This window comes from Bombyx mori, chromosome 23 (genome assembly GCF_030269925.1).
Source record: "Bombyx mori chromosome 23, ASM3026992v2".
NCBI lineage: Eukaryota > Metazoa > Arthropoda > Insecta > Lepidoptera > Bombycidae > Bombyx > Bombyx mori.
In genome coordinates this window covers 11,126,142-11,141,093 of record NC_085129.1, presented here as the reverse complement: position 1 = coordinate 11,141,093, position 14,952 = coordinate 11,126,142, and the positions used below count along the sequence as shown (strand labels likewise).

General features: G+C 33.8%; 1 protein-coding gene across 3 annotated transcripts in view; it reads right to left on the bottom strand.

The window, feature by feature from the left end:
• LOC101737516 (lysine-specific demethylase 3A) overlaps nucleotides 1–14,952 on the bottom strand; it is a 158,739-nt gene that overhangs the window by 85,352 nt on the left and 58,435 nt on the right. For all 3 annotated transcript variants that reach the window (XM_004932625.5, XM_038019501.2, XM_062675241.1), the window contains 2 exons: nucleotides 14,632–14,716; nucleotides 11,079–11,146 (listed from right to left, as the gene is read on the bottom strand). In XM_004932625.5, coding sequence (XP_004932682.2) covers nucleotides 11,079–11,146; nucleotides 14,632–14,716 — 153 coding nt within the window. The remainder of the gene's footprint in view (nucleotides 1–11,078; nucleotides 11,147–14,631; nucleotides 14,717–14,952) is intronic.

Sequence of the window (14,952 nt, the reverse complement as noted above, 5' to 3'; positions counted from 1 at the left end):
ATTCATTGCTAAATGCAAACCGGTATTTAGCAATGACTTACGAATGAACGACCTTAATGGTTTATTATTCATATAATTTTAACTTCTCTCAAATCCAACTGCTCTAACTGTCTGTAAATATTGTTTACGACAACAGCGCGAGGAACAATGAAACCCGACAAAGAAATTAGAAAAGAACAAAAGCAAACAAGGGGCCCCGGTGAACGAGCTGTTTCCTTTCTGTACGTAAAATAATAACAATACGGTCGGCATCAGTTCGTGCGTGGCACAGCTCGATCAGTGAAGCGCGCGATTCAGCCAACATGTTCTAATTCCCGGCATCCGAGAACGCACGAGAACTTGTTTTCTGGAACTACCATAAACGCTTCTGAGAAATAAGCGGTCATTAAAGCCATATCTAGGTAAAATGAATCGGTATAGTATTCGGATCATGTAGGAAAGAGACCGATTTATATCAGGGTGTGGCCTATCTACTTGTATATTCTGTATGCATGCTCGGTGTATGCGACTTGCACCCACATTGTTGCGTGTAACGTAATGTGCACGTATGTATGTATGAGATAGTCGCGTTCATACAGCCTCGTGGAAAAAGTGTTAACTAGTTTCCCGAAACATGATTACTTTAGCAAATCCATATCTGTATGTACTTACTTAATAATGTATTTTTATTAACAAACAAGCTGTTTTTTACGATAACACGAAAATACGATAATTACGATGATTGGTTTTTAAGTATGTGTACATTTAAAAGAAATAAAATATAACACGAGTGACAACACTACTACGAACGCGAGCTGAATTATTAACAAATAATACAAATAAGCGCTACAGGAAAAAACAATTTATTCTTAACACATTCAGACAGACATATACCTAATGATATAGTAGAACTAGTTATGATAATGAAATGATTCTATAATAAAAGCAATGAACATCTACTGGTTTATAAATTAGCACAGAACGTTTAAGGCTAGTTCTTTGGTTGAAAATAATTAATGAGTCATCAAGTACCGCTAGTATCCACGGTAGCGCCACCTTCTGAAACGGCCACAAAGCACCAATATCACTTCACGATGACGTCACACATTCGAATTTCCAAAAACATGTAGTGCGGTGAAAGGCAAAGATGCGTTGGGTAAACCGTTCCGAGCAACGAGTAACCGAGCGTAGTGATGCCGGCGCGGGAGAATGGCGCAAACTGGCGTCATGGGGGAGGGGCGCCCCCCGCATCCCTCTCCCCTCGACCGCGCCGGCCTGCCCCGTAGTCGTGTCCGGGCCACCAGACATACACACTTGCATAATTAACCAATTATATTTCACACACATTGCGTCTTCCGCAAATGCAAGGTCAACTTTTTTGATGCACCGATAAGCTTTAAAATTTGACAACAATGAGATTACGTCCATATTTTTTTAACAGAGAAACTTTTATCACTGTTTGATAGATATTAGATTTATTTTATTAACAAGTCCATTCTTAAAACAAAATTACTGTGTAAGAATTATTTTATTTAATGTTTATTTTTTATTTCTTAAATATTATGAATACATACTTGTAATTGGGATAAATTTGTCTTCATACTAATTAATGGCATGGCATTCAATTAGCGGCAATCTTGGCATCAATCCTATTACTACCAAGACTGCCGCAAAACGACGAACATGAAGTTTGAGGACTGTTATTATTGTAATAGACGATTGAAATTTCGACCTCAAAGAGTCGTCCGGTTATATTTTTCATTTAAGTAAGAATCTATAATCTAGGGAAACAAATAAATAACAACAAATTTACATACATGTATGTATTAATTTATCTTTGTTGTACTTTCATAAATAAAGAATTTTATATTTACAGATCTTTTTTGTTGGAAATCCTTGATTGAATAAAAACTAGCACATACCAAATTGACAACTAATTTTATATATTTTGTATTCTTAAAAAACTCGGTAATGGTTTGGAAGAAGATAGGACAACCCTATCTATGTTTGTAACTAAAGGTTTACACATCCATTCAGGTTGAAATGAATATTAACTTTCAAAACAAAACAAGAACAAAGTAGTGAGTGGCACGTTAATCCGGACCCTTTTGACGGTAACGGGCGCGAGGGTGGGGACAGGCGGGCCGTCGTGTTCGGTTCCCGGGCTCGCCAGACGAATCCAGACATCCCGTAGGTACTTGTCGCGATCGATACTCGTACGGGAACTCGCATTAACCAACTCCGGCTTGCGGACACGAAACTCGGTCGATGTTGTTACAAACTTTACCGATTACCCGAACTCACCCCTCTTTGTTATTTCTAAATGAATGTACAACTTATTACAGAGCGCCCTTTCATTATTTAGGGCATTTGTTTTTTTCTACAGATTTCGAAAACGAGAAACGCTTCGAAGGGAGAAAGAATTTGAGGAAGTAGCTTTCTTAAAATGTGTAATATTTTGATTATTTTATTCTTTACTAGCTGACTCGGCAGACTTCGTAGTGCCTCAATCGATAAATAAAAGACCTAAACTTTTGTATAAAATAACACATCAAAGGAAAAACAAAATTATTATTTTTATTTAATTCCGAGTATTTTCATATTAATTTACCTTTTAAACATTCTCTGTACAAATAATTCAAGACCAAAATTTGCCAAATCGGTCCAGCCGTTTTCGAGTTTTAGCGAGAATAACGAACAGCAATTCATTTTTATATATATAGATAGATAAAAGAAGTTTGATTGGAAAGAGGAGAAAATGTAAATTGTTTTGTCTTTGCCTATTCTTTTGTATATACAGATATATAGACTAGAAAACGATGAATTACGATTAACAACATATTTTAATTATTTTAATTGCAAATTTTGATAATAAGCCGTTGGATGCGATAACAGGATAAACCAATACGAAATACCTCTTAATTATGTTGATCACTGTTTATTACCTTCATAAGTAGCGGCATATTATAAAATTACTTGTAATATTACAGTTTACTTAATATTATGTATTAACCGAACCGATTAAAATCCCGCAGGCAGATACCAATTTTTGAAATTTAATACGTACTTAACACATGTTCACAGATGACTTTTTATTGCTCAGACGGGTGAACCAGCTCAGGGCCCACACTTGGTGTAAAGCGAAGACTGAGGCCCATAGCATCAACAAAGTAAATGCCACCCCCACCTTGAGTTCTTATTTCAATACAACGTAGTACATAAGTACACAACGAAGTATACAAGTACAACGGCTGCTTCTATCTTCTATGCCTTACGGCACAAATAGTACCTACCCGTGTGGGCTCACAAGATTCCAGTAAAAATAACATACCATTCGACCAGAAAGGAATAATGTTCTGTAGTACAAATTGAATCCGCAAATAATATAATTTGCGTACACACTGGTCACCACCATCCTGCCCATTTCTGGCGTGAAACTATCATGCATTCCAGTTGGAACGGCGAAACATACAATAGAATCCAGTAATCACTCAAAGTCAGGTGAACCGTAAACTCGTTCATATTATAATTTATGCAGAACAGTAAAGTCAGGCTAAGTTCAAAACAAATATAGGACGATCTCAGCAGCTCAAACTATCAAACTGCGTATATGAGTCATAAATTCTTGTTGCGTTGTCGTCGGTGACCTAGATTTGAATAGACAAATAAATGGTTTTTTCCTATCCACGTTGTACTGAACTGAATCATACTATTCAGATAAATTAGTCGTTAAGGAAATGGTTTTGAACAAAAGTAAACAACGATAGGTACTATACTCGCTTTTTCGTTTATATATTTATTTATTTTATTTAATATATTTTGTACACACAGCTGTTAGAAAAAACACGACAATAAGGATACAGAGTACAAGGGCACTACTTATTTCATGTTGAAATCTGTTCTAGTAGGCCCGCAAAAGGAAAGAAGAATTTGGAACACAAACCTAGTGCATACAGTAAACATTATTATTATTTCGAATGCTTGTTTCTTTCTTCTTTTAATGTAGATATTTGCCCACTGAGCTTCTCGCCGGATCTGCTCAGTGGGTTGCGATTCCGGTCCGGTGGCACATTTTGCGAGACACTGCTCTTGCTAGAACTAGTGTTAGCAAATTCTCTCAGATTGAACCCATGAGCTCACCTACCCGCCCGGGCGTAGCTCTTAGGCTACCAGCGAATCGGTAGGGGAAAAGAAGGTACAGCAAGCAAGCATTACCGGTGTCCGTGAACAATGGTAATATTAGGCGCGCCATATTTTGGGAAATCAGGATGATCGTGATCTCTCGTTAATTCATTTAGTACAATAAATAAGTTTAACTCCATACAGATGACCTCCGAACTTAACACGTGTTAGGAACAATGTATGAGAAACTTTACATTTTCTATAATGCTCATTGAAATGGAACTAGATCTTTGCATGAATAATTCCACGTGTCTTCAATGTTCCAAATTCAAATGAGACGAATTTAAATTTTCGACTAGGTAGGTAGGTAGGTACCTACAATCTGCTGTCATAATCCAGTTTTATGTATAGATGACAAATGAAATGTTGACTATTTTTTTCCATGCTCTTACCAAAATTTTCCCTTGAAGTTTTACATAAAATATATTTACAAATATATTTACAAATTTGGTTGAATATGTAACACCTATGTATATTGAAATAAATATGTAGTTCTCAAATAAAAAAAAGAAATGCAGTCATTACGTCATCACTATTACATTACGTGCTTGCGAAAAACAGCGAGATATTCTGATTACGTCACTCTTCGTCGGCCCACAGTTATCTAACAATTGATTTCGATGCACTAATTACCAATGTACACGCCGACTAATGCATGGACATTCCAAAAAATAACATTTTAACGGTAATATTCGGTATTTTTAAAATGTTAAAAAAATACAAAGCTATATCTAACTTTCTCCTCGCCTATAATTTTATCTGCTATTTTATTTTATGTTTCAACCTGAATTAATTTATGTTGATCTATGACCCCAGTGCCGATGCCAGAATGTGGATTCCCGTATGAATGATAATTATCAATCGTAAAACTAACAATTCATTTTATTTACATTGCCTCTGGGCAAATTTATTGTAGAGCCGTTTTGTGTTTACTTTATTGAAAATACTATTTATATCCTTATTTATCAACAGATAGTATCTAATAACAATTTATCGGTAAGTTACGGAGGTGCGGATTCGATACTGGCACGTATCCAATGTGAAACAGTTTCTCAGTAATGTTACTGCATACGTAATTTAACTCCCGAACACCAAGCGTGGCCGTTTCAATATTTTGCTGCCAGTAGTATTACCAACTGTAAAATCACCCATATGACGGAGGATTGAGTAGTACGTTCTGAGTCCACACGGGGTGCTTCCCCTTTATACCTATTTATACCTATTTCAATCCATTTCAAAATTCAATTCCATGTCTCAAGGTGGGTGGCGTTACTAACTCAACTATTCTTAATGCTCAACTGTACGAAATCGACAATAAATATCACATTAAACTTAATTTATGGCTTTTAATCAACGAACAAACAACAAATATTATAGATAGCAGCATCAATAGTAATGACTTTTAAAATATACCCTCTTAGAATGAATTTTATAACCATCGCCAGTCCGGGAATCACAAACTGTTTCCACAAAAACTTCAGAACATGTTGTTCGCAGCTTGATGTAGAATTATATTTAAAAAAAAATGATAAACAATGTAGATAAGACTATAAAAACGAACAGAACACGGTTGAACTGAATACTGTTCAATTTAATTGAGAAATGGACTTCAAGTTTCAAGGAAGCAGAGGAGGCAGCGGATATACTTTGATGTGATTATAGCGTTAGTGGATACAGTACAATTAATGCCTCAGAACCGTGAATTCGCCTACCCATTTAATAAAGCTAATGTGGTAAAAAAAAAGTGGACAGTTTTGCGGACTTTTGCGCAAGCAGACTCACGTAACTGTTCGCATTTGGTCTCGTCCATTATGGTTAATTTATGCCCACTTCAATAAGAAATAATCTGTCTATTTTTATATAAGCCTACGTTTACACTTCGACGACATAAGTAGGTTAGCGGACGAGAGAGCAGTCGATTAATAGTAACAACCTCGAGCCGTGAGCGGAGTTGTGGTATACGCACGTGATGTTAACATTAAGTTTATCTGAGATATTATCTTGTTTGTTTTTCGTTGTCATTTCAAGTACGACTGTCTTAAATCTGTTTCAATTTATTTTACAGGTATATTCCGACACCTGTCGTGCCAAATATAGGCTAAGTTTTTAGAGTAAGACGTATAAATTTTACTAATTCCTAAAAAAAATAACTTGGTTTTGTTTAAATTTAAAACAGGCATTTAAAATCGGAGTTCAAACAAGTTTTACTAATTTCAGAGTTTCAATGGTAGAATGTTCGAGTCAATAGTAGTTTCATAGTCACAAATACCGGGAACAGTTTTGCAATCGAAAATCGTTCCAAAGTGCATTCTGAAGTCTCCTCTTTGTTCTCCCGTAAACGTGAGAGAGCAATAGGTGAATGCTATTATAGCTAAATTCCACTAAGAGATGAAAAGAGATAACAGTAACACGATATCGTTCGAAATAAGAATATTTAAAAAAACAACTACTTTCTATATCGATGTGGTCGGAGGGTACCACCTATTCATAACGATTTTGACATTTTCTCTGTGTCCGTAGATTTGGCAAGATGAATTGTTTATAGATTCAGGGCGCTGGGTGAATTCATCTCTCCGAAAAGGGTCGGTGAACCAGACAAATTGTAACGAAAAGGATTCGTCCCCTTTTGTCAATTCGGCGTGCAATGTTCGCCTTAATCGTATCATTTGTAGGTTCTACGTCGAGTGAATATTTCGGAAATTAAAATCAGACAAAGGAGAGGGTTTCCGACGGATATGCAAATGCGGAGTTTTTTTGTAATTCTTTGTTAACAAGTTGAGCAGAAACGGCATGAATTCAGTTAAATTTAAAAATAAACTTTTTTGTACGTAGTACCTACCAATAGGAATGACAATAAAAAATTGCAAATTTAAAACTCTTTTATGCTGTTTAGGATACAATAAATACTATACACTAACTGGACTTTAAAATTAGAGTATGGTATATTGTTCACTGAGAAAGGCGGTTATAGAAAAATAAAATTCTAAAATGAATAGTAAAAATACAATCGTGGTTAAAGACCGGTGGCTTGATTTACGTAGAGCGTGTCGTCAGATTGGTGTAACCAAACATGGCGTTATCTAAATTATAGGCGTATGTATTGGTTGCATACGAGATGAGCACTATCGACCATTGCACGGCTGTACGTGACACTCATGTAAAGCAGACAACTGAATCTGAATAAGGCACCATTTCCTTTTCAGGTTTGGAAAAAAAAAGTTTTACAGTTCTCTCTGGAATATATATTATGTATTTCTAATGTGTCTAAATTTAAGTAAAATTGAATTCATTCTTATGGGCTAGTATGTATTGCCCTACCTTGGAAACACGCCCTATCTATTCTCTAAAAATCATTCTCTTAACGGAAAAACTTTTTTAAAAACTCGAAATTGGAAACAATGGCATCGCAATAAGCCGTTTGCCGTTCTGAAAAAAAAGAAGAAGAATTTATATGGTTTTTAGTGCCAAAGTATTTAAGTATTGTATTAATAAATCAACATTAATTTTACTCTGCACTTTACTCTGTAATATTTTAGAGAGATTGTCGATGTCAAGTTCATACATAATATGTTTACTAACTATTATTTGTTAATTAATTTATTCAAAGGTTCTTGGTATGTTTACATCGAAACGATCAAGTAATTTTATTACTTCCAAAGTAAACAAGCAATTAGGCAGAACATTGCTAACATTTCACCATCATAGGCAACACTTAAAGGAAAATCCCCTGTGGGTGCACATACAGAGCCAATTAATTTAGACCGTACCCTCGTGGTTGGCTTTCAAAATCCTTTTACATATCTAAAGAAAATGTCAACGACATGTGAGCTTAATCCATGTATATACAGTGTAAAACGACTGAGGCTAAACCGGATCGACCCAGAGCAAAAATACAATTTACTTGGCAGATAACTATTAAAAAAAACTAAAGCCATAACTATGTATGAGACAGTGGTCTCAACAAATTACTGCGGAATTAGCCAAAATCAATGCTATAGATTTAAATTAAGACCAAAATGGAAACGAACTGTCTGAAGAATAGATATTCTCTTTGAAGACTAATTCTGTAATTAATTAGTCATTCAAGATTTCCACTTAAATTGCTACAGCTGTCTACCTTCCAGATCTGGGGATTTTGAATCGAAATTTGAGCATAAATTAGTTTACGTACAAGTAAATCGTACCCTTTTCTGATTGTACTTTGTAAGCAACAAAAGTTATCACGAAAATGAGTTTTTATTTGAATCAGAGTTATTCCGGATACAACATTTTGTTTAAGCAAAAACGTAACGTTTTTCTTTATGAAAATACAATAAAATTGTTTTGGCTTTCTTCGGAAAAACTTTACGAAGCCTTCCAAACTCTTGGTCTATTTTCGTGTTCATAAAAAGAAAAATGGTTAATTGTTATTCATATTTTTAGCCCTGACAATGGTTTAACGAGGAAATATTTTGTTAAATACAGTTTTATTCAACTTAGACCTAAGGCAAAATAAAAACCATAGCTCTAATCAGTATGACAGAAGCAGAAGATGATACCTGAAGTTACGTGACTATATAAGGGAATCAATATTGAATTTAAAAATAATCATCATATTTACCTATTATGTGTTTTCATAACGACGAACATATCCATATGACGTAACATATCCACGAACTACTTCTAAATTAAAGGAACAACATCGTTTAAAGCAAACCAACCTACTGTAAAAACTACTACTACCGCGAATCAGTAGAATACATTCCACTTCGAAAGTTTCCAATTCCTCTTGTTCTGATGCAAATGTGACTTCCAGGTTATATCTCCGGTCACCGTTCTCGTCGAACCCGTCGCTTGCGACGAAGGGCTCGACGAGTAAATGAACTCTCAGACACAGCGCACTGAGTTTCTCGCCGGATCTTCTCAGTGGGTCGCGTTTCCGATCCGGTGGTAGATTCTGCGAAGCACGACTCTTGCTAAGGTTCGTGTTAGCAACGTCATCAGGTTTGAGCCCCGTGAGCTCACCTACAAACGTTAGGGTTACACTGAAATAGCCTCTCAAGGCTCTCAGCTTAGGTAGGAAAAAAAAAAAGGTTTTATTACAACGTAAGCGGTTTGAGATCTACACATAATCCGATAATCGGTTAACACTACATACATCGTTAACTTGTCAGCCTATCTAAGCTAAAATAGATCAAAACGTCGTAATCAATAAAAGCAACAAAAACAAGGCTTCTTAATAAGCTATTTGTCACGCCCACAGTACGTAGAGCAGCTACGAATCTAATTAATTCCTCTTTGAGAAACAGATTGAAAACACTCGGATCTTAGAAGTTAATTTAGACTAGACTTATTTACGGACCGGCTAAAATTTAATTATCTCCAACGCCGAAGCACAGGGAACCGATCTAATTAAGAATTTCAGCCAAAGTTTAAAAGCATACATGTGTATGTATATTCAGAGGTTTGCCCCGCTCGCGTCCAACACAAACATCCTCAGATTAACATTAGTTGAAAACAATGTCGGGAGAACCGAACGAAGTTCTTAGTACTTCGGTGTTTCCATACCAATATTCAAATGAGTTCAGTGGTGCAGAAACTCGACCGTTTAGACTTCCATTCTGTTCGGAAACGACCAAGTTATTGTACGTTGTGGAATTATCTAAATGAATTTCAATTATCTTTCTTATTCAATGGCTTTTAAGGAATTAGCATTGATATTAAAGGACGCTGTCCAATTCTAATTGAAATAGCAATCTAAAAGTGAACAGAACAATATTTAGTAAGGAATGTAATTTTATTATCAGGGCTTTCAAATATTGTCATAAACTGCCGATAAAAAAGTATATTTGAAATCGTACCACACGATAGTGGGATCCATTAGTCATTACTGCCATATATAGACGTAGCAATGAAAAGTCCAGGATAATGTTAGATCATGCGTCACATGGCGCCATCGACCTGTCGCGACCGGCTCGGTACCAAAATAAACTGACGACGGACAGACAGACATTCAAATTTACATACGGTATTAGCATTCAATGATAGTGAACAACAGGAACTGTATATCTCTTGAAAATTACATAGGCTTGTTTGTAATAACACGACGTACGACATAGTGAAGTTAGTTCCAGTTACTTAACAATACTAGTTAATAATAATTTCCATTGCGCTGTAGAACAAAGATTACGAGTTTTGTCTAATTCCGTTTTTTCATTCGTTTCATTCAAAATGTTCGATCGATGTTGTTTCGTTTTTAAAAACATTTTTAGAAATATATTCTTTTAATGTAACGGAGAATTAATAAAAATACAAAAAAAATACATCAATCCGTTTTCTGCGGGCCGTGGGAGTTTCTTTTATGTTTTTTCTGTAAATTATAAGATTATATTCTTGTACAGGAACTACGGTAATGAGCCATTTAATTTGATAAATACATGGGTATTACTTTAGAAAAATACGGCACATACATAATATATTTTTAAATTCTGATTTACACTCATAATTGGCCCCTCAAATCGGAACTGTGACAGACAATTAAGAAGACACTACACGGGTTGAATTCTATCATCAAACAAACGGAGCTACATTGCATTTTTAATCGATAAATAATTCAATATTTTTTTCATTCATTCTACAAACTGGTCACATACTTCAAAAACAATAAAATCCATAAATATATTTTTAGATAGTTTCCATTTAAATGTAAATTAAAGATTTTATAACTAATACTTTTAGTGACTATCAAATGAAAAATAAAATTATTTCGAAATCAACCAATCGTTAAAGATAAAATGAAATGAATGTTGTTGAAAAGCAAAAGAAAATTAGTTTTGTGTTCAATTACGCTAATAATTACGTATTTATTATGTAAATTAGCTCGAACTCCGAGGGTGGTATTTATAACGAAATTATGTATAATATAAACATGTACTCACTTGAAGGTTGGAACGGGATCTCCGCGGCATAACGCCCACAACTTCTCCTCGCATTATCGATTCTATCACTGGAACAAAGGAGTTTCATTACTTACGAGACGTTTACAAGGAATTTCGTAATAAAGTATCAATTACACTTTCGAGATACAGAGAAGGGGGATTTAAATTTAATTTCGTGATGAGAAGGACGCTAATTGACATGCTTGAAAAAAATTACGTAACATTCGAGTATTTCTCTAAGACTTACGGATTTAATTAAAAATGATCTCCAATATAAATCTTCGCTTATAAGGACTTATAAAACGTAAGTTTATTGGAATATTAACTGAGCTATTAATATTCAATTATATTATCTATCTATTATATATCCAAATATTTTATGTTGAATTAATATTCAATTATATTATCTATCTATTATATATCCAAATATTTTATGTCATTCAAAAGTATTCTTAATAAGAATATTTAAGAGATTAGGCCTTAAAACATTTAAGCTAACTCGCATAATATGTTATACATTTTAATACGTAGAAAGTAACTTTATTTACATTTAAAAGATAAAAAGCAATCCAATGCAAAATAATGTTTTCCCCTGTAAATATGATCTTCATCAGGAACATATAAAAGGTATTAGTGATTGTAGACTTAATAAGTTTATCAAGCATCATTTTGTTATTTAAGCGTTTCACTAACGCCATCTCTTGTGGGTTAGTTGAAATTATTGTTCAGGAAGACCACATCAGCGTTAAACAGCATAGTGTTTTTCCTTAACAGCAAAAATACATTGCATTAGCAAGGTTTCAATCCAATTACGCGAATAAAGGTAATGCTACTCTTTACATGTTACGAGAACATCTTTAGGTCGTTGTACGCTGAATTACATAACACGGAATCACATTTAGAACGTGCATGCTTTTTACTTTACGAACATAGAAATAAAGGCTTCGAGTTCTCTTGCAACTTATCCGAGAAATGTGCACGTGGTTCAATAATAAAACATGTATCACATTTAGTGTGTCGAAATTGAAAATAGGGTTGTGTATTATACATCGCACATATTTATTATTCCTATAGTTACATTTGTTGCGTTTTAATTGATTAGTCCTGATCTTACGACTATTTTAAAGTTAAGTACTATAATTATCGAAATATGTCATCCGATTCGACGGTTGACCACTTTCTCATGGTTCGACTTACCTAATTGGACAGCTTGTCAAGGTAAACGTACTCGCCGATAACTTCGAGCGGTAAATATGTTTTATTCTTAATTAATAAAAATTGAATGACAGCAATGCTCATTGAGAGGCACACAACACGATTTTAGAATATATTCACTGAGTAGAGCGCTTACTACGAGCAATAATATTATGCTGTGCATGATATAACACGTACATTCGATAAATTAAAACACATTGCGTAACACATCCCGATGTTATTAACACATCAACCGCTATCTAAACAAAAGAGCGATTAAGAACAGATGCTACGAACGAACTGTATGGAATATTTTATAGTTCAGTGTTAAATATATTGAGTGAACGGAAAATAGTTATTGGATATACATGACCGACTAACGAACGACTTTCACAAAAGGAAAAACGTAATTTAATAAAATGTCAATGATTTTAGTTTTTATTGGTAGTAAGTTTCGATCCTTAGGAGGGGGGAAGTTTCGAATTCAAGTGGCATCAAGCAGTTTCAATGATGATTTTAACGGACTTCAAAAAAAAGAAGGGTTCTCAATTCCGCTGTATTTTTTACGTCTATAGAGCTTAGAACTTTTTTCTAGGTGAACCGATTTTGTTCATTCTTTTTTATTTATTTGAAAGCCGGTGCTTCTGCTCATGTGGTCACATTTAAATTTTATCTCTAAATCTGACCAGTAGTTTTAAAGTTATTCTTAATAGTGTATTTTTGATTAGCTTCGACTACGTTGATTATATTTTCATTTTATTTAGTGTAGATGTCTTTTAAATTTTTTATTTTGTATGACCACGACGTTGTGGATTGAGAACTCATTGGATGAACTCGTGAATTGAGGACCCAGTCACAGCATGAAATATAATAATTTAATTCAAATAGAACTATCGTCTGGTTATTTCTTTGTATTTTTAATCTTATAGTTTAACTAATAGTTAAATGTAAATAATATTTGAAGTGAGAGCTTATCATGTTATATTTCGTTATCAAAAAATGTTGTTTTCAATGTCATATCTTTGGCTCTTGCTATCATAGATAAGATTCCAGTTTATATATCTGATACTAAGCTTTTAAACACAAAGTGACTCAACAAAATCGCCCAACTTAGTTATTGTATTATGCTCGAATAAATGAAAAATTAAAAAAATGGGATTTTGGCATTAGTTATTCTTTAACTTCAAAACTAATGACGTCATTTGGGGCTAAGCCAAACCAAAAACTAAAGGCTATGCACAAATATATTAATTATAACAAAGACACAAATCACATCATATTTTGTAATTGGCGTTTTAGGTTGTCGTGAAAAAATGATAAAATTTATGATAAATAATTATAATTTATTAAAAATCTTCTTTGGTTTTCGCGAGTCTTAAGACATAATTGAAACTACTTTCATGGTTTAATTCCACGTTTTTTGGGAGAATTCTATTTTATTTAGTGATTAATTATAAAAACCAATGATGTTTCACGAAAATCAACGCTGAAATATAATTGTAATTTAATTAACACCCAAAATAATTATAATACCTTTTTATTGTTATTAGAGTCCGGTTGCCTATTATAGATTACAATTGATTCGTAAAAATAAGTTCACCTTATTCTATTGTGCAGAAGACAGAACGTACATAGTAGGATATTTTGAAATGATTGAATATTATTATATTTTTTTATAAAAAAATGGGAGCCATGATTTCTACTACACATTTAGTTGTGTCAGCTAATTATTATAACAGTACGCATGTAGTTAGTACGAAGTACTCATGTTTATTTATTAAATTTCAAAACAAATGGTTTCTATTATATTTTTCTAATTAATTTACAGTTTTCTTTAATATCTTTGATAAACATATAAAACGATTTAATAAATAAAACTCATTATTCATTGTTCTTAACAGTTATCGTTTTTACTATGATGCAATACAATATCCTTTGTTCTAAAGTGGTGTGGGCCATTAGATCCTTAGTTATAAATTATGTAACAGCATAGATATTATAAGGTACGGGACAATACTCTACCGCGGTATCTGCACTACAGAAGTGTAATATTTAAAACATTAATCTGACAACAGTTTCAATAATTCCAATCACGATATTTTAGTCGTGTTTAATATTAAATTCTACTCAGATTAGTGATTAAAATTAAAAGTACTACGATAGTTTCCGTCATTCGTCCGTATTAGGTATATTCATCTTATTTTTCTGAAAAGCTTCCTCACCGATCCTATCTCGGGTTCCAATGACACCCAACCAATATTTCGCCAGATCCTTTTAGTAGGCAAAAAATTGTCATTTTCAAGCTCCTGTTTTTGCATTATAATTATCCAACTATAAAAGACGGTTGGACCTTACTTACCACCGTCACCGAGAAGCCTCATTTGAACTAGAGACGGATCTTCGCTATGTTCTTCTAAAACAGTGTCATCGGTAACTGTCAGCTCCTGTGGACAAAAATGGTCTTTTAATATATTTTCAACAGATCTCTTACGCTATGCCATTTTATGTTCTTAGAAAGTATATTTCAAAAACAACACAGTCTTGAGAAGCTAATTCAAAATATAGTTTTTAACCAATGATATATTTTTCACATTGTCAAAACAAGTCGAAAATAGCCTTCAAAATTTCATCAATATCTGAGTAAACAACATGCTTTGAAGTATAAAAAAAGTCGGCAATA